Genomic DNA, 20,061 nt, shown 5'->3' on the forward strand with positions numbered 1-20,061 from the left:
CAGGATTCCTTCTAGAATTAATTGCACAAACTGACAATTCCTTCTCTACAAAACAGAAAATTCTACTGTATTGCAAAATCATGATGATGTTGAGGAGGCTCTTCTCCCATAATGTCGTCCAAGCTACTGATTATTCAGGGAAGTTGAACTGCAGTCACCTTGTTGGCGTGGCATTTGCAGATTCTCAATACACAGCCAGCTTCTGGTTCTGCCATGTACCCTGGTGTGTAAGGAGGCACACGGCTTTTCTTCTGAGGAGCCAACCTCATAAATATTTCTTGGGGATATGGAGGTGCAGGCATTTTTAATTCTATTTTGCTGACGGAGTAACTGAGAAAACTGGTTGAAGAATAATTAAATACAATCCAGAAACAGGTCGATTCTTCCTGAGAGAAAAGGACAGCTGCAGAGTAACAAGTCTTCATATCAGCGAAGGCGGAACACGTGACTTGTGCTGACGACCAGGAAAGCTTTCTGCCCGCAAGAGGAGGGCTGTCCCCCAGGGCCCCAGGCTGGGCGTGAGGCAGGCCACGAGCACGGGGCCCACAGGCCTCAGCCGCTGTGCTCGGGTCAACTCGTGACCACTGGACTCAGGTCTCGAGTCTTTAAACTGCAACAGTGTGGAGGGCTGGCTCACGCATGTACAGAGAGAAAACGCGGTTACTAGAAGTTCGGCCCGACACTGGGCCAGTGAGGGTCTAAGCCAGAGGAGGGGCTCCCACGGCCTCTGTCTCCATGAAACCGGGGTCCTGTCAGTGCTGCTGGGACCAGCACCAGGAGTTGGGCCCAGCCACGTGCCTGGAACATGAGGGCAGCTGTGAGCTCCTCAGGCTCTTCAAGGGAACAGAGACGAGTGGGGCCAGAGAGCTGCCTGAGAAGCAGAAAATCGGACTTAGGACGAAGCAAGCTGAGGTCATGTGTGGGCGACCGCTCGCCCTGGGCCCGATGCCCACGCTGCCCCAGAGAAGGCGGCTCCTGGCAAGAGCACGGGTCTAGGCGCAGCCATTAAGCCCCCCAAGGAAGAGGTAAATCTAACTCACTAATCCAACTCCAAACACACAGCTGTGGAGGTAAGAATAAGAGTGCAGGCGCTTCTAAGAGTCAGGACCATGTTTGCGTTGAAAGAAAATTTGAAAACGCAATCGAGCTTCCCGTTTTATGTGGCTACAGGGTAACACGCTGGGAGGAGCATAGCGCCTCAGCCTTGCACAAGTAAGAACACTTTATCTTTCCTGGAGACTTTCCTTTGATGAATAGAAAGAATGAAATAATTACCCTCCTCCCAAATAACTCTTTCAAGGAGTAACACTGGAGGGACTTCCCTGGTGGTGCAGTGGTTAAGACTCTGTGCTCCCAATGCAGGGGTCCCGCGTTCGATCCCTGGTCAGGGAACTAGATTCCACATGCATGCCACAACTAAGGAACCTGCAAGCCACAACTAAGGAGCCTGCCTGCCGCAACTAAGACCCGGTGCAAATAAATAAATATTAGGAAAAAAAAAGGGGGGGTAACGGAAACAGAGAAGGGAAAAGCTGTGGTCCTGGGATGAGAGGACATACAGCTGCTCCTGGACCATCACACGTCACATCAGGAGGGGGGTCAGGGGGCCCACAGTCCCATGAGGAGTGGGCAGGGGGCAGCGGCAGGTCTGAAAGAGCAGGCGGCCCCAGGGAGCTCGCGAGACGTGATCACAAACTCCGGAGCAACACACGTGCTGGTGTGGTAACAAGAAAAACTTAAAAACACAAAAATCAATCATTGACAGCCTCCCTCCAAACAGCTAATCGTTGTGCTGAAACTGGTTAGCGCTAAGGGAATGGATTCATTCACCCAGCGTGAATCTGCTGGTTCGACTACATGCCAGGCACACGTCGGAGGTGCTTGGGCACTGGGTCCTCCAGGCAGAATGTGCGTAAATCCCCAAAGTGCTAGTTCCCGAGTTTCACCCCAAGGTGCTGGGTGCTCATATTTGTGTCCAAGGGGCAGGGAGAAGTAATGCCAGGTGCCCACATGGAAGGGTTGTGTGCTGTAGAAACGATCGCTGTTCTCCGACGGACGCTAACCTGTGAACCATTTCCTTGCTGTCCCTGTTCTGTGACGTTCCTGAAAGGTGAGGGGTGGTGTGCGGGGGTGGGGAGGTGGAGGCCATCAGGGGCACTGGGCTGGGGCCTAGACGCCTCGTGTCCAGGGACTGAGGTCTGAAGGCCACAAGCGTGCAACAGATGAGACCACTGAGGTCTTCTGAGGTTGGAATCGCAATTCCTCCCTCTAAGGAGAGACACAAGGCCAGGTCACCCTGCTCGTGGCCCTGCTCCCCAGGCCCTGCTCTGAACCTCGCAGGGACCACACTGACGCTTTCAGGTGTGTTTCTAAAGCCTGAATGCAGATTTGCTCCTTGGGTTTAACTGCCTGTTGAGTTTCCTGCTTTGAAATGTTGCTCCAAACCCAACTGTAGGAGGATGTAGGCTCTTTCAAACCTGCAGCACAAGAGGCCTGGCACAGTGGAGGCACCAGAGGGCACCCCCGGCCTGGGGGAAGCTCCAAGAGGAGCTGCAGGCACATTTTGTCATCCGCGTGGCTGAGGCCTCAGGGGGCAGCCGGGGAAGCTGGGGATGCGTCCGCAGGGGCTGTGGTCAGAGGCCCGGAGTGGGATCAGGAGAGGATTTTGGTTACAGTTTTCAAAGGCTCCACGACACTGATGAAGGGACCATCCTTAGTGAACTTCAGTGATACACGCTCTCTCTCCACTGCATTTATCTGTATGCTTTTACTATTACGAACATTAATGGCTAATGACGACTTTCAAGTTCCTCAAGGTGACAGAAGGGACACTCAGTGTAAAGTCAGAAGACTCGGGGTCTAAGTTCTGGCTCACCTGCATACAAATGGTGCGGCCGTAAGACAAAAGTCAGTTCACCCTCTAGACAACTGCCTACTTCGCACAAGGCAGAGATGACAACATCTGCTTTGCTAACAAAGCTGTGATGAAAATGTGATGTGTGTTTATTCCCTTCTCCTTCAAACATCTGCTGGGCACGGCCAGTGGGGTGCACCCCCATGAGCCGAACAGGCGAGACCCTCCCTCCCCACTGAAGAGCACGCACGCACCCTGGGGTCAGGACTCCAGAGAAGCCTGCCTATTTCAGGTACCATTTCTTAAGACATAAACAAAAAGTCAGCTAGAAGCCATGACCACTAGAAAATATACACTGATTTCTCTTTCTGAAACACACCGTGCAGAATCTGGACAATGCATCTGGTCTCGCCTTGAAGAAAACAAAAAATTGTTTCTTTCTGAAACAATTTTTCAGGATCCATTTGAAAAATACAACTTAAATAAAGAAGGTATAGCAGGACAGAATATTGCTGAGGCTAAATACATTTGTTTTTAAAATACGATTTTTCTAGCTGCATCCTAAAGCAAAAGCTTGCTCCAAATAATACAACACTCAACACTTACTAAACGCTCACTGTGCCAGATACCTAGGAAGACGCTTGGCTTATCAGAACGTATGAACACTCGGCAAATGTGCTGGCTTCAGCTTCGGCTTCAACAGCAGCGGGTCATAAATGCTGACTTGACGGGACTAGCTGGCAACGTGAGCATGTGCACAGGAAGAATAAAGCAAACGGACAAGAGCTACTTTACTGTGATGCAGTAGTTAAGTGTTTGTAGAAAGGCTCCTCCCGCACAGCTTCCCATGTTATTTAGACACAGAATGAGAGCAGCTTCTAAGTATTTACAATATTATCTCCTTGACGCTCTGAACGTGAAATTAGAATGTGTCATGATATTTGACCAAAAAGTGCCCCTAACCACGCAGCCTCAGTCCAGGCCGTCACTGAGCAGTTCACCCAGTGGCCCAGGTGGGAATTCTCCACGGAGAAGGCAGAGCCCAGACCTTCTGGGCAAGAGCCTCTGGGCCCCTCGCAGGGTGGGCTTCTCGTAAGGGGGCCTGGACCTCAGAACATCTTTGCCAGCAATGGTCTTGTTTTTCATAAAACTCTATTTGTCAGTTACTTGTTTTAATCAAACAGGGAGGACACTTAATTCTGGAATAACTAGTAAAATTTTTATTGAGTGCCTATTAATATTACATGCCAGACTCTATTCCATGTGCTGGGGACACGGAATGACCTCAAGAACAAACCCACAAAACACAAAGGCCCCCTCCTCACAGGGCTTACACACCACCGGGGACACACCCAGATTGGAAAACATGGCCACCTTCCACAGGAGACAGCCTCACCTCATCTCTGAAACAGCCCCCAAGAAGGCAAGTGGCTGAAACAAAACTGTCTGGCAGCAAGAACAGAGGGCTTCTGTCTGATGAGAACCCTCAGCACTGTTTGTGGAGAAATGCTCCCCGACAGGTGGAAAGGAAGCAGCGCTCCTATGGCCAGTCCCAGCTACAGCCTGTAACAGGCGATGCACACGGGGGCACGGAATGACGTGGATTTAAACCCTGGCTGGAAAACCAGTTAATTCACTGAAACTTCAGGTTTTCCTTGAAGTATGGGAAAATGCTCATTCAATTAAAAAGTGTTACACAGGCAGATTTGAGTCTTCTTATAAGTTTGGCAAACCACTAGGCAGACCTCTCTAGAGAACGGCCACATTAAAGAACAGAACAGTGAACAATTTTGAATTGATCAAGCCTACATTCTTAATTTAATTTGAAAAAATTAATTGCTCGTAAGGAATTAAGATACAGAAGTGTAAGTTTCCTAATAACAAATACAAGTCCAATGAGCTTTCCCTTTATCCTTCTCCCTAGTTTGGTGTGTATTCTTCCAGATGTTTTCCAACGAATATAAATTTTTTCCCTAAAAAATGACATTACAGTACACACTCTTTTCTTGAAACTTACTTGCCTCCTTCCATGATGTACCACACACACTCTTCCATGCCAGTGTGCACACACTGACCTTACAGTTTTCAGTGGCTGCCTGGTATTCTACAGCACAGATCTGCCATAAGGTATTTATCTTCTCATTTATCTGACTTATTTGTTTTATTTTTCACTTTATTTATTCATAACTTACTCTCCTACTACTCGACAGTCCTGTTGCCTTTCAGTATTGACCGTCATAAATAACGACACAACCATATCAGACCTTGTATTCTCGTAGAATAACTGACCTAAGACACCTTGTAGAAGTGGAACTGCTGAGTCAAAGGTTTTGGGTTTTGACTGGTTCTGTCAACCTGTCATTGAAAAGGCTATTCAAGATTAAACTCCTGTTTCTTCATGCCTTTTTACTTTAACTTGGATTCTCTAATTACTATAATTAACAATAACCATAATACATGCTCCTCAACGATGATGATGACAAAACTTTCCATTAAAACACTAGAAGAAAAATTCAAGCGAAATGCAAAGGTCAAAGGAAATTTACTGTGTTGCACAAGACTTATACTCAATCTGACTGTATAAAGAGTATCTGAGAAAGAGCTGGACAGAAAGACGGCGCATGTACAGAAAACACCGGTACCCCCCTGACCTGTACCAGGAACACAAGCTTTCCTCTGAAGCATTTCCTGTCACATCCTCCAAACACAGACTGGTCTCTAGGTGCCCTGCCTCATGTTGTTTTGAAACACGACAGTCAGTAATAAAAGCAATCTAACTCTGGAAACTCTGGAGATGCTACCTACTTTATAAACCACACTTCCTGTTTTTAACCCTTATGCCCTAAATCAGCTACCGGTCCTAGTCTACAGATAAAAATAGATTGAAAAATACTATAAATATCCCACAGTGTACTTTTTTTTTGGTCAAACTGAAACACTACATGAAAGAACTTTGGGGTATTGTTTTTTTCAAGTAAATTATCTATTCAATTACAGTGTGAAAATACATTATTGAAATTACTGCCTATTAAAAAAAAAGGCAACCAGAACGGTATCAATACTGTTGGACAGATTGAAAAGGCCTGAACATTCTGCAACAAAATCAGCTTTTGTTGGAACAGAGAACGGGCTTTTAGGTCCAAGTCTTTATGTTTTAGTTCGCGCTTTCTTAAATTAATGACCTTTTCTAAACTGATAAATGTCTTCTGAAATGTGGAGGATTTTTAAATGAATACCTGGGGTGGAAAGGACACCTTTCACGTGTAGTATATGAATGAATGACATGGCCTGTACAGTTTTCTGTTTTCTTTCTCAGAATCCTTTTTTTTTGCTTTAATTAATATATCTCCTAGCTTTTAAATATGAATAAGGAAACTTTTCCCTATGAAGATAAAACAAAATATCACCAGCAGTGAAAATAACAGTAAAATTATTTCATAGCTTATTTTTTCCATTTGTAAGAAAGGATTTATATTCGTAAGAGTTTAGCCTTCATAAATTTCAGAGACAAGGAGCTTTGAAGAGTCCAATATGGGTAAGGGAGTCACAACCTCTCCCACTTCAAAGTTAAAGTCTGATGTGTAAAACTACATGAATTATGTAGTCTATGAATTATACTAACCTAAAATATTACAGAACACTTTATACATTTAGCATGAAATATCAGTTTCAACACTGATACACTGAATTTTAGACTTAAAGGTATAAAAATTTGATTTAACATAAATCAAATTCCTTTGTTTCAATTTCTTCTTTTGGCAGAGAAAAACTGTTTTCGTTAGAAGGCAACTTCAGTTAGAAAAGTGAAAGTGACAAGAAAGTAGAACTCATTCTACGTATGCAAATGTGTTTCACACTGTGAGGTGTTACAGTTGTATATAATACTTCATAAAGGTCTGTGGTACTGATAGCTTCAAATTTCAAAATCTCTAGGAGTACTTTTTTTCCCCCAAGAATGACTTCAGTGGACTCAAACTTAATAAATGCTTATGAGAGAAGCCAGGCCGAAGAACGTGGCTCTGGAGCCCGACGGCTTGGTTCAGGACTGCGGACCCACTACTCAGCCCGTGGCCGTGGATGGACACACGCGTGGCCACTGCAGGTGGCTCGGCCCGAGCGGCCCTGCCTCTGACGGTGGAGCCATCAAGGTGGAGCAGAGCACCGAGTCCTGGTCTCAGTACAGGGCTCCACCCACAGTGTGAGAAGTGAAATCCAATTAGGGTAAGTTTCTGCCATTGAACCAAAGAAAAGACCTTGGAGTCAAAAACAGTGGAGTTGGAATAAAGTGGAAGGCAGAAAAAAACATGAAAGCCAAGAGTTAACTTGGATTTTAGTCTTCCTTTACACAATAATGGGTCTTTTAAGTCAGCATTTGGAGAAGCCTAATTGTGAGGGAGGGACCCACAGGCCTGGCCTGCACCTGCGGGAGGCCGGAGACGTCAGGAGACGTCAGCTTCCACCCCTGGGCGAGCCCGGCTCCCAGACTCCCGCAGGGATACCTGCAAAGCCACAGGGGGCTCCCTTCATTGACAGGATGTTGCTTCTCTGATCCCAGAGCAAAATCTTCACCCCAACATCTCAGATCCACATAACTTTTTCTCTTGAAAATTTTACTGACAATTACTTAGCTGCTCTTCCACCTTCACCGCCAAAGCTGCTGTTACCACTCTACGGAATTCGTTGCTCAGGGCCCCGTAACAGGTTTGTGCAGATTCCTTATCCCAAAATGAATGCAACCCTTTATTCTTCCCAGTGTCTTTATCATTCATGACTATAAATCTCACAAGTCTGCCATGCTTTGAGATGATCCCGAATCAGCCACTGCTGGTCCAGGGAAAGGCAGGCCTGACATGCCCCGGCCTCCTGCCAGCCTCTGCCGGTCTCTGCAGCCGGGGAGCCTGGGAGGCTGGGGTGGGTGGGCCGTGCGCGGGAGAGAGGAAGACGCACCTCAGACAGAGGAAGGCGGAAAGCGCTTTCTAATCTAACTATTTACAAACGGTAGGACATACAAAGTTACACGGTACTGTTGCCCCTCTGGTCTGACCCACTTCCTCACCCCCCGCACCTCTCCACTCAGAAGACAAAGACTCTGGAGACAGAACTGGGCTGAAGACACAGTTGGACTGCTCTGAACAAGCCACAGACTTTTCTTACTCTCCAAGTTTAAAAAAATCTGCCCAATAGGGAAAATATTGTCTTAGGCCAATGGGGTTGTGGGGAGGTGGGTCACTCAGGCGTCTCAGCTCTCAGAGGCCCCCCTCAGCACAGGGCAGAGACAGCAGAAACCATGCGGCCCTCGGGCCCCGGCCTCCACAGGGCATGCCTGTCCTCCGCGGGCAGTGCAGGACCACCCCTCCTGGTGAGGAAGAGGGGACTCTGATGAACAGTGCATCACAGTCAATTTTTTTAAGCTTTACATTTAACCACACAAAAAGCATTTCTGAATTGAAATCAACGAGTTAAAGGTCTGAGTCTGAGCTGGCTTTCAGAGCTGAGAAAGTACAAAGCGCCGCACAAAGATGTGAGTTTGGAAGAGGTGTCAAGTGGCCATACTTGCTAATCATGACGTTTTGCTGTCGAGGTTTTTAAGTCTGCAAACAGGAGTTTTCTCCTCTTTTCAAAGTAAGTAGAACTCACACGTAGGGAAGCATGTAACTCCTGTGTACGACGTGATGCTGCGCGTGCCCCGCACACACAGGTAACCAGCATCCCGAGGGAGATGCAGCAGGCCCTCCTGCGCCCCGCCCCTGTCGCGCCCATACCCGGCAGCTCGCCACTACCTGACCTCGACCTCCCCTGGGCAAGGTGCTGGCTTTCACACAGGCAGAGGGATGAACTCCCACAGGAGGAGCACAGTTTGCGGCTCCCCTCAAGGTTACGGCCTGGTTTTGTGTGGGAGGGTCTCCCTGCCACACAGACCTTGACTGGACGAGGATATCGCGCTCACGCACCCACCCCACTGGCTGGCGGGCGGGCGGGCTCTGGAGCCGCTTCCAGCCTTCGGCTACCTCAGGCAGAGCTGCAGTGGAGGCTGCTGTCTGCAGAAACACCCACCACGGCGCCCTGGGGTGGGGCTGGGTCCCTGCCAAGGGGCTTGGTTGCCCCCGCGGCTCCATCAGTCTTCCCGCCAGTCTTCTCCCGCGGAGAGCAGAGCAGGGCCCTGAGCGCCACCACACACCCCGTCGTCCACAGCAGTTTACGTGCCGTCTTGCTGGATGGTGGCCCACGTATCCCAAAGCAGCACGTGCTCTAGTTTAAAGAAAGGGTTTCCACGCCTATTTTCCTTAGCATAAGATGAAAAAGCCACAGCACAAAGGAAAAAAAGAGAGAAAAGTCCAAGAATATACACCAATTTTTCCTTTCATTAATACAACCCGACCGTGCAGCACAGGCGGGTTCACTCCTTTGCCTCCCATCACGTCTAAAGCCTCTCAAGGTGTCTTTGTGATTTCCTAAGGCCTATCATCACACTCCTTCAGTACACAGACCTGCTCAGACCGACACGCGTTCCACGTGTCATCTGAAGTCCTTACTACCGTAATCAGAGGCTGTCACACCATCTGCAATCAGAAATGACAGCAACTGCAAAAATGAAAAACGCGTTTTCAAATACATCATGTTCATGAATCTACCTTGGTTGTCACTCAAACAGTTTGATTATTAGTATGAGATATTAACAGAAAATTGAAGTAAACTGATCCAAAAGAAAACTCACATCCCAAGTAAACTTCCTGCACAACGTGAAGATTTTATTCGCATCACCTTTCATTTGCTCCTAGGGACCGGAACTGCTCTGCTGACGTCTTCCTCCCGTCACCTAACACCTAGCCTCAAACCGTCCCACCACTGGCCTGTTTACACGGTGGAGAGATGGGGGGTTTGCCCGATTAATCCCCTCACTGATAGACGAGACAGAGAGACAGGTCCCAGTTTTGTCAACCAAGCGTCCTCGGCTTTAGGGGAGGGAAGCAGGTCTCCGAGCCCCTCCAGGCCTGTGGGTCTCCTTGCTACCGTGGACTCCCAGGAAACATTTGAGACATTATTGTTTTAAAAGCACACACTCACAAGTTTCCCACCGGAGTGTGCAGAATAAACAGCCCCCAAAGTGGCTGTTGTTAAGCTGTACTCCAAGTGGTTAGGGGTGGTTGGCCTTTGCTGCTTGTTATTAAGGGAAGATGGTTACGGACGTTTTTGCCTGGTGTTGGGAGAGACACAGACAGGGACGGCATTTCTAGCCCCGGCTGGACAGGCTAGAGGAAGTGAAGCGACCCGAGGCTGCTCTACGGTTTAGTTTTCTCACGGAGCCCAAAAGGTGTGCATCCTCCTCTCTTGGACGAGAGCAAGCCTGGCAGGTTCTGGGTGCGCGGTACGGTCAGGCCGTGACGCTCCCCGGCACACAGGGCCTGGGCCAGGCCGTGAGGGTCTGTCTGGCGGAGGAATCCCTTAGATTCTATTAACCACTGACTAATATACCAAAGCACTTTTTGGTTAAGAAGTCGAAATACAACATTTGGAATCATATGAACCTCAGCTTTCTATTGTGATAAATGATGTTTTAAGTAACTGGGAAAGTGAACACTTGCCACCATTTTCAGGTTAAAGCAACAATTTGGAGTTGTCTGCTCACTGTGCTACCAAGGCACCCCATCTATCCACACACTGAGACCACTACGGTACACCACTAAAACCCGCAGCTAACGCCGAGAGCAGAGGCATTCAAGTTAGTCAGCGTTCTGCAGCCATCTTCCTTACTAGAACTAGGGGAATATGAGCCATGGCTTTGGTTCTGAGGAGGAATCAGGGTGGAGACTAACGTAGCTACAACATCTAGGCTGAACTCACGAAAATGACGGCCCAATGCCCTGTCGGTCGAGCTGTCAGTGTCCCCAGTGGGGGGCCGGTGTGCTTGCCGGCTGGGCTGTGGCCAAATGGAGGGGCCGGCACAGCTGTCAGCTCACTGTGCCAGGGCACCGGGCCTCCACTGGCTCTCAGGTCGTGCCCAGAGTCGGAGACCAGAACAAAGGCAGACCCTCCAGCGCCCTTTCAAACTCCTCACACAGAACTGTCTGAAGACAAATACTTGTAAGTTCAGAGTGAGCATTAACCTCAAAGGTAGCCAAGGTCACAGGGAATAAAATAGCTGGGATGAAGAAGGCAACGCCAAAATGGCAGGATACACATGAGTATCCATTACTGTGCTGTTTCCCGCAGCACACACAGCTGTGAAGTGTGTAAACGAGTTTTAGAAGAAGACTCCTAGGGCATAATTAGACAAAATCAGGTGAAGTGAGGAAAAAAAATCCCTAACACTGTCCGTAGGACATAACTCGTAATTACAGAACATCCACGCAGCCTTCCTAAGGCCTCACTAGCCAGAGGGGACACAGCCCGCCACGAGCCGATGGGCAGGAATGTGATGTTAGGCAACAGGCCAGCTGGTGCGACCTGAAGGGAAGCGGCGGCACCACTGGGACACAGGGCCACCAGGACACAGGACCACCAGGTAATGTGGTGCTTGTCTAATCATGGACAAGCAACGGACTTTTGGGTGCGACTTAACAAGAGTGAGAGGGATGACAAAAAAGCCAGGGGGCCCCTAGGAAGGACAGAGACATAGTGTGGAAAGAGCAGAAGAAAGTTAAGAGAGAGGAAGTTTTTCCGTATTTCATATCATTTCATTCCCATCCAATGGCTGGTCCCACATCTGGGAGGAGAAGGCACACACTGGGTGGGACAACTGGACCACAGAAAGCAGGGAAGACCCGGGGCCCATGGGGGCGGCATTCCCAGCCAGAGAGGGGACAGCTTGATTACTAAAAAACACTGACTATGACAATGAATTGAAACTCATGAAATATGCTCAAGGTATGAATTAACGAAGATAATTAAAAAACACCTTGTTCATCACCTTTAATAAAAAAGAACAAAAGGGAACCAACTTACTCTGAAAACTCTAAATAAAGAGAAAAACCAAACATTTATCCTGCCTTTCCTACATGAACTGTACTTCAGAGTAACTAAATAGTTGATGACGTTTTTGACTTTTTAATTTCGTGCTCCAGCTACCAATCATTAGTTTGCAATCTCTAAGGAAACAACAGATCATGGCAACAATTACCCATGGGGCTAAAACCAGCAGATGACAAGTTTATGACAAAATTTTACAGGGTGGAGCAAGCTGGCAACACTTGAGTCCAGCTTTCAATCTTAATATCACAAACATGGAGACAATCAAACGTGATGGACCTGCTGGTGGCAGAAAACAAATTAAAACAAAATTGAACCTGAAACTGATAAGGCTTCTTTATTAGCCACAAGTTCATAGGAAACACAAGGGACAGAGGAACATGTGAAATGACACCATGAGGAAACAATAAGAAAAATTCAGAAAGTGAGAATATAAGAACCACCTGATTTAGTCAACAAATAAGCTGAAGAGGGGGCCCTAGAGAAAGAAAAAAGAAAAAAACTTCAGAGACACAGCAAGTAAAAGCAACACATAGACCTTGACAGAATCCTGATCTGAGCAAACGATCTAAACTAAAGCTCTTCTGAGAATTCTGGACACTGACTGGATATTTGCTAAAATTAATGAATTATTATTTGTTTCCAGATCTGATAATGGTACTGAGGTTATGTTTTTAAAGAAATCAGTCCTTATCTGATCTGTGTGTAGATGAAATGATCCTTCATCTGGAGGAGGGGGCAGAAGACTGGCCCTGCTGAAGCTGCCACGAGGTCAGGAGCTGCGCTTCCCTGCTCTATTGTGATAAATGTCTAGGAATGTCCAAAATAAGTTTAAACAATGGCCTTTGCAAAACAGCACGTTAGTTTACCCTGGTGCCAAACAGCTATCAGTTTCAGACACAATAAAATAAATACTTCAGCAGATAAAACATGCAACGAAGAAAGTATGTAGGGCCACAGGTCCTCTCAAGGTTAATACGTTTCACACTGAACACCATCAGAGCCAACATTTAGCTTTACTGAAGAATGCTTGGCAGACAAACTGTAACCAAATGTCCGAAGCATTGTATAAACGGTTTCACAGCACTGACACTGATGTATGAAACTGCTTATAAAAAAGGAGAAAATGGCTGGGAAAAAAAGTGAAGTTAAATGATGAAAGTGTGTTTAAAAAAAGATGACTGACTAGGACCATCCTCCTTTGAAAAATGTAACATTGCCTTTCTCTCATAAATAGATGAAATGTAAGTTTATTAATATCCACCTGACAGTATGTTTTAAATGAAATTAAGAAAAACAGTCCAAGGAATTGATAAAACTACTCCTTCTGAGAAGTTCAGTACCGGGAAAGACTACTGACTTGGATGTCTCTCTTCAAAGGTGGAGTTCACGCGACTGGCATGTGTTTCGATCAGAAGCAGATGCGATAGTGTGCCAAAGTACCCCATGACCAGGGCGCAGGAAACCTGCGGAAGACAGGCACGAGAGGACAGCCGTGTCACTGGGCGTTACCACCTGTGTTCCACATTCGAGAAGAGAAGAGATTTCTAGAGTGTCCAACAAACAGCACCAAGAATGTGACGCTCGTAAAGGCGCCCTCAGAATTCTGCAAGCCGCAGTCTTCAGAGTAATTCTGGAAAGGTGAAATGACATTCGGAGACCTCTGGTGTGAGGATTTTTTCATTTTACACATAGATATAAAATTTTATAATATTCTAATTATTTCTGAATGGGTAGTCCACATGTTATTTTTGGTAACAGTTTTCTTATGTAATCAACCAAAGTTCTCTTCTTTAACATTAGCTGAATTAAGAGACAATTCAATGCGACATTCTGTTGAAAATACCTACCAGGGTAAAAACTAAACTGTAAATTAGTATTTTACTTGCTTGAGTAATTTCTGCCGAGGTGTTTCTCATTCACCAACCAACTGATGGACCAAGTCTCTCAGGGAAGGATCTCCCTGTGCTGGGTACCACCAAGGGCTGCAGGCATGGAGGGGGGGTGGCCTGGGGGCCTGGAGACAGTGGGGTGGGGCTGAAGGGGAGCGTGGGAGGGAGCGAGGGCCTGAGGGCTGCCCCCCACCCCCGAAACCAGAGGCAGGCTGTGGGCTGCGGAGGGAAAGACGTCTTTGAGTCCCCTCCTTTTCTACAGACCGTCTCTGTAACTGACCCTTGCACTGCTGGCCGCGGTATTTTATTTGCAATAGGAATTAATATTTAGATTCTGAAGTAATTCTGCTTCCTTGTTTATTAATGGGACAAAACAAGTTTTTTGTTTGCTGAAATCAGCTCCTATCTCTTGTCCGCACACCCAGAGCCAGCCACCTCTTGCTGGAAGTTCACGTCTGGTGCTTTAAAGGAGAACGGCGTCTCCCCGCCCTTCTGGTTTGAGTGGGGCTTCCCAGAGGGAGGGACAGCCTTTGTCCACCTCTGGCAGGGTCAGCAGCGCATGGGGGTTTGTCCCCTGCTTCTTCGCTACCCCTGCCTGCGGGAGGTGGGGAGCAGGCAGAGGGGCTGCTTCTCGGAGGGGCTGGGCGAGGGGTCTGGGCTCTCACTCTGACCCACCGGCACCGGCCTTCTCACCTACTGACTCTTGCGTCTTATTCTTCAGTCGGTTCGAAACGTGGACAGAGAAGAAGACTGTTATTCATCGGGATTCCCCAGGCCCCAAGATTCAGACGGTGTTTTTCTTTCTTTCCCTCTGTGCAGGCGGAGGTAGCGATGGGGCCAGAGTCCCTTCTTTCCCCTCCTCCCTGATACTGGACACGACGACTCATCTATCAGGAGGATCCAGAAAGCAGGATCGCAACAGCCCTGTTCCAGCATTTAGTAAACTCCCCGAGAACTTTCAGAAAAAGATTTTCCCTACGTGTGGTTACAGTTTAACAACTATTGAGATGAATGTTTAAATGGAGGTGCTGATTTGATGAGATAAACGGCAGGCAGCCTGGCCACTACCTCAGAGTTCTTCATGCTAACTAAGTGCGATTAGTTAGAGGTAAGTGCAACTAGCTCGCTGAAATACAAGGATCCAATTAAAATCACAAGAGTATTAGGAGAAAAGTGTTGGGGGAAGAAAACATACAATAACCAATCAAGATACTCTTCGCATGGCAGTGGAAATATATTTTCTTTAGGTAACTGCAGAAACGATGATAACTTAAAAAAAATGAGATGATTAGACAGTCAATGAACAGCACAGAAGCTATTTTTCACATTCCCTCCTCCCCCAATAATGCACTGGATTTTAACTTTAAAGGATAAAAAAAATACCTCAAGGGCTCCAAGATGATATAATTTAAAAAAATAAATGGATATAAAAATCACAAGAGAACAACGGATCTATCTTAGTTTTTTTGCCACCTCATGCTGTGTGATCTTTTTCACCAAAACAGCTGCCCTCACACATACCGCCAACCACCCCATAACAAACACAGAACCACGCACCACAGGCACAGACGCCAAGGTTACGACGTGGTCTCGGGAGCTGCCCTGGGGGTGCTGGTGCCAGGGCTCCCCCACAGGGCGGGGAGCAGCGCTGGTCCCTCCTGAGTCCCGCCCTGCTCTCCTTGGTGCCACTGGGAGCAGGCCACATGACTTGAGGGGGGACACGGGTGCATCGCAACTCCCCCGGGTCAGAGCCACCATCTCACCTCACACGCAGCACCACCCTCAGCTTCTCTACCACCTTCTAACCTTGGAAGCAGGAACAACTTGGGAAATGTGTAGAGTGCCTCGGATGTTACCAGACTTGATAATACTGGCTGAATTTGTGAATGAAAGGAAATTCTCTATCTGTCCATGAGAGGAATATTTTCTTACAGATTTTGAGTAGTCTCAGTATTCCAAATACTGGATCTGACATATGATTGATGTGGAAATCGTTCTGCTCCGGGTTCCCTGCATCCCACACAAGTAGTCGGCTGACCACGCTAACACCCGGCACTCCACTCACTCACATCACCGATGACATAAATGTCTTCCCTCCTCCTGATAATGTCAATGACTACAATTAATAAAAAGGCCTTTGAGTTAAAAATCGGTTAAGTACTTTACCTTTATAAAAATGGTTAATTTTAAATTCATTTATTAAGTATCTTTAGGAATATATGTAAACTTGAATGCCTTTTAGACAGAACACCAATATTTAAGAGAAAATTTTAAGAAAGATTATTTTTCTTATTCAATATGTTTTAAAGATATGAACTTCCATGTGTATTCATAAATGAAGACTAAGACCATTCTCAATTTAGCTAAAACCTATCGGATGCAAATACTCAGAGCTCTTAATAACTGCAGATAAGAATAACGACACAGTCAGTTAAGTGACTCAGAAGTAACCAGAATAATCTTTCCTGACACATATACAAATAAAGAGGTGAGAATTTAAATATCCAACTGTCAGGTTAAAAAAGCACAGCTATGGGGCTTCCCTGGTGGCGCAGTGGTTGAGAGTCCGCCTGCCGATGCAGGGGACATGGGTTCGTGCCCCGGTCCGGGAAGATCCCACATGCCACGGAGCAGCTGGGCCCGTGAGCCATGGCCGCTGAGCCTGCGCGTCCGGAGCCTGTGCTCCGCAACGGGAGAGGCCACAGCGGTGAGAGGCCCGCGTACCGCTAAAAAAAAAAAAATAATAAAAAAAAAGCTTTAACGAATATCTCTTCTTGAATCGTGAAATTAATCACCTGAATTTTTTTTTAAAAATCACCACAAACAGTATCAGAAACTAAATTTATTGCTAACTAGTGCAATAAACAATCGGTTACCTACGTGATTTGTAAAATTCAGTTTTGGATGAAATTTTGGAGATGAAAATTCTAAAGATAATACTAAAGTTGTTAATTGAAATTATTTTGGAAGACTGAAGTCAAACTATTTTGGCTGTTCACCTTACACGAGGTCTCAAAACTTCAGTCATCTTTAAAGAAACTAAAAATCACTATATGACTATGCGAGACTGAAGTTCAGTTGGGGATCACGAAGTCAAAGCTACACCAAGAACAGAACTAAATACAGTTTATAAAAGTGAAACTAAAACCAACAATTTCTAAGAGGCTTTGGAACCAGAGAAATGGTAAATGAATGGCTGACAAAGCAGTGGTGTGTGCGTCTGCTCTGGAAGTTTATCTGAAAGACAGAGCCACAGGCCTCAATGCCACAGGGCCAGCAGAAGCTTCATTTTGTATAAAAAGTGGCCCCGATAATGATGACATCATTTTCTATCCATCATCACTCACGCTGAGGGCTGGGAAGATGGGAAGTGGCAGAGAAAGGACCCCAGGTCCCTTCAAGGCAGGATGTGGACAGTCTGAGTCAGTCACCCATCTGGAGGCAGTGGGACCCAAGACCCTAAGAGCCTGGCACTGCCCTTCCCACACCCTCGTCCTCACAGGGATTGAGCCAGACACACCTCAACTGTCCCTGAAGAGCACAGCGATGCTGCACAGAACTGCTCACATGTCAGGTATCCCTGACATGCACGTTTTAATTCAAATGCAATTGCTCAAGATTTAGGGATGCACAAAGCTTCCACAGGAAGCAAGTGCTAACATGCTCACTTCGGTTAAACAAATATGAACACCCACCGTGTTGTATTTATTAAAAAGTGAACAAGAAGATTAATGGAAACGAGAACATCACGATTTACTTTCCTATCGGAAAAACAACTGAGAAAAATCACTGTGAACCACAGAGCAAGTACTCAGAAGATAAACTGAGGCATGACCCACACGTCACTGAGGCTGTAACCTGTGAACTCCCACCCTCAGCTCGCAGCACAGGAGCCGGGGGCACAGTGACCGCCCACGTGCAGGACTCAAGGGCAGGCCGGGGAGCGGGGGGGGCAGGGAAGCTCCCGGAGGAGGCGTGGGAAGGGCAGAGTCCGAGGAAAGACTAGCAAGCCCAGAGGAAGCCAGCGTCCCGGGGACGCCAGGGTGCAAGGCTAGGCAGGGGAAGGAGACTGAGGGCCGGCCACCAGCAGTGGGACCGCAGGGCCCGCAGGAGGGCCATCTCTCCCAGGGAGAGGGAGCAGCCCGGGAGCACTCCGGTCACGGAGCACAAGAGCGAGCGTGTCCACGGACCCAGCCATGGCACAGAGGTGGAGTCGCAGGGGTGCCGGAGATGTCGGGAGGACACGAGAGGACACGGGGCCTCACATGGAATCTCTGAGGAACCACCCAGCCGACTTTCTGAAGCTGGGCTGTAAAGAGGAGTGTGACGGGGCTGTGAGTACAGTTAGGGGGACCAGAGCTTAGGGTTCAGTGCCTGATGTCCTAGCCACCCCTCCCCGACCCTCAGGAGGTCATAAGTAATTTGTGTCTTAGGATAGTTGAAATTTAGAAGATGGTAGTAAGTATTAAGTGATAATCATAGGCGAGGCACAGGTGTTATAGGCACGCAAATGACTGAAACTGTCTGCAAGGAGTTAACACATTTAGGATGTGCATGTGTGTGCATATGTACATACGTATGTGCAAGTGTGTGCACACGTGTGTGCACGTGTGCAGGGCCTGCTGTATCCTTCATTTGTGAACTGGGGATTGGTTAACTGCACAAGAGCTTGGTGCAGCAGGGCCCATGCGAGGTAATTCATACATGTCTCAGGGGAAGGAGAGAGGCCCCCAAGGGGAAGCAATAGCCAGGCTGGTCTGCAGAGGCTAGGGGCCAAGCACAGAGCACAGCTGATTACTGGGTATTGTTCCCTTGAGGAGAAAATGGAGAGATTTTATTGAAAAACATCCTGCGATCTGACCCTTGGAATTCTGAACCTTTCAGTCACTGCTCTATAAAAAACTTAAATGATGAGAAGTCTGGGAATGTGAAAGGAATCTCCTCACATCTTTGTTTAAAAATTTCTCCAAAACAGGGAAATAAAAAACAGATACAGAAATACATCTATTACGTTCGTGTACTGAAGAGTTACAAGAGAGATTAAAAGGACCCGAAAACAACCCCCGAGCGGAGCAGGGCCTGAGGACAAAAGTACACATGAGGGAGGATTACCGTCTAAGCAAAGGGAAGGACCTGGGGGAGGATGTGGGAAGTCTGGGCCACAAGAGGCCCAGTGTGCTGGAAGCAGCTGGAGGGGCCGCAGGGGGCGGGTGCCGGACTCAGCGCTGCCCGCTCTGTGGATTTTACCGCGAGTGAGCAGGAAGATGCCGCAAAAATTTTAAGCAAGTTACTGACAGGCTCTGACTTAAACTGTAAAAGGATATATTTGGGATGTGAACTGTAATCCAGTTTGGACACAGAAAAACATGGGTACACAAGAGTCCTGGCATTGCAGGAAAAAGATCAATTATGGTCAGCTGTAAGCAGAAGGCTCGTATGTCTATAATGATGGTGATTTCAGGAATTAAATACCTGCAGTCACATAAAATATTACTGATTTAATGATTCTGGCTCTTAGCTTAGAATTTTGGCATCACTGTATCGTTACCCCTAATATGAAAAATAACAATAAAAACCAAAGGTATTAAAGAGTAAACAATGTTATCACCATCTAATAAAAGCATCACACAACAAAAATGACAGGTGATCACAACAGTTAGTTGAAAGAACGAAGGTAACAACCTGCAAGCAGGTCACTGGTACAGCCACACTCGCCTCGAAGAACCGATGTCTAATATGAACAGAACCATTTCCACATCACGCTACATCGACATAACGATGTTAGTAGGTTGCTTGGCTTTATGTATTCTACAGTACTTCATACAAAGAAACAACTATTTGATCAATGAAAAAGTTTATTTCATTCAACAAGCAATAGTTAGTTCTAAAATATATATTATGAAGTGATTTAAGTGACTTTCATTTGATGTCAAAACGATAATACTGGAACTGTCAGTCATCTTTCTCCAGTTTAATGTTCTTTGTTAAATTATTATAATAATCTTACTCCCATACGTTTTCCTTGTATCTTTCACCTTTTTGGCATCAGCAACTGGGTCTTCCATAGAAGTGACCAAACGTCTTAAGTAAATTTTTTGATGACGGTTGCAAGGTCATTGCATAAAACTGTCACTCACAGTCTATTATTTCTATGAAGTAAAGAAATATCATAGGAAGCAAGTGTACGTTACTGAGATGATCACACATTATGAGGTGTAATTAATTATTCTCTGGAATTTAAGAATATCTTTAACCATTTTAAGTACTAATAACCCCAGGCTACCAAAAAGTGGGTAAGCTAATAAAAATTTAAATCAACCCCTCAGTAAACATGAAAAAAAAAAAAGG

General features: G+C 46.6%; 1 protein-coding gene across 7 annotated transcripts in view; it reads right to left on the reverse strand.

Moving 5' to 3' along the window:
• EXOC2 (exocyst complex component 2) overlaps positions 1–20,061 on the reverse strand; it is a 155,465-nt gene that overhangs the window by 13,587 nt on the left and 121,817 nt on the right. For 2 of the 7 annotated variants that reach the window (XM_019944992.3, XM_019944991.3), the window contains exon 24: positions 419–19,862. The exons of the other annotated variants lie outside the window; for them this stretch is intronic. In XM_019944992.3, coding sequence (XP_019800551.1) covers positions 19,843–19,862 — 20 coding nt within the window. In that variant the 3' untranslated portion in view covers positions 419–19,842. Of the gene's footprint in view, positions 1–418; positions 19,863–20,061 lie in introns of those variants that run through there. 7 annotated transcript variants of the gene reach the window in all.

Source organism: Tursiops truncatus, chromosome 10, assembly GCF_011762595.2.
Source record: "Tursiops truncatus isolate mTurTru1 chromosome 10, mTurTru1.mat.Y, whole genome shotgun sequence".
NCBI classification, from domain to species: Eukaryota; Metazoa; Chordata; class Mammalia; order Artiodactyla; family Delphinidae; genus Tursiops; species Tursiops truncatus.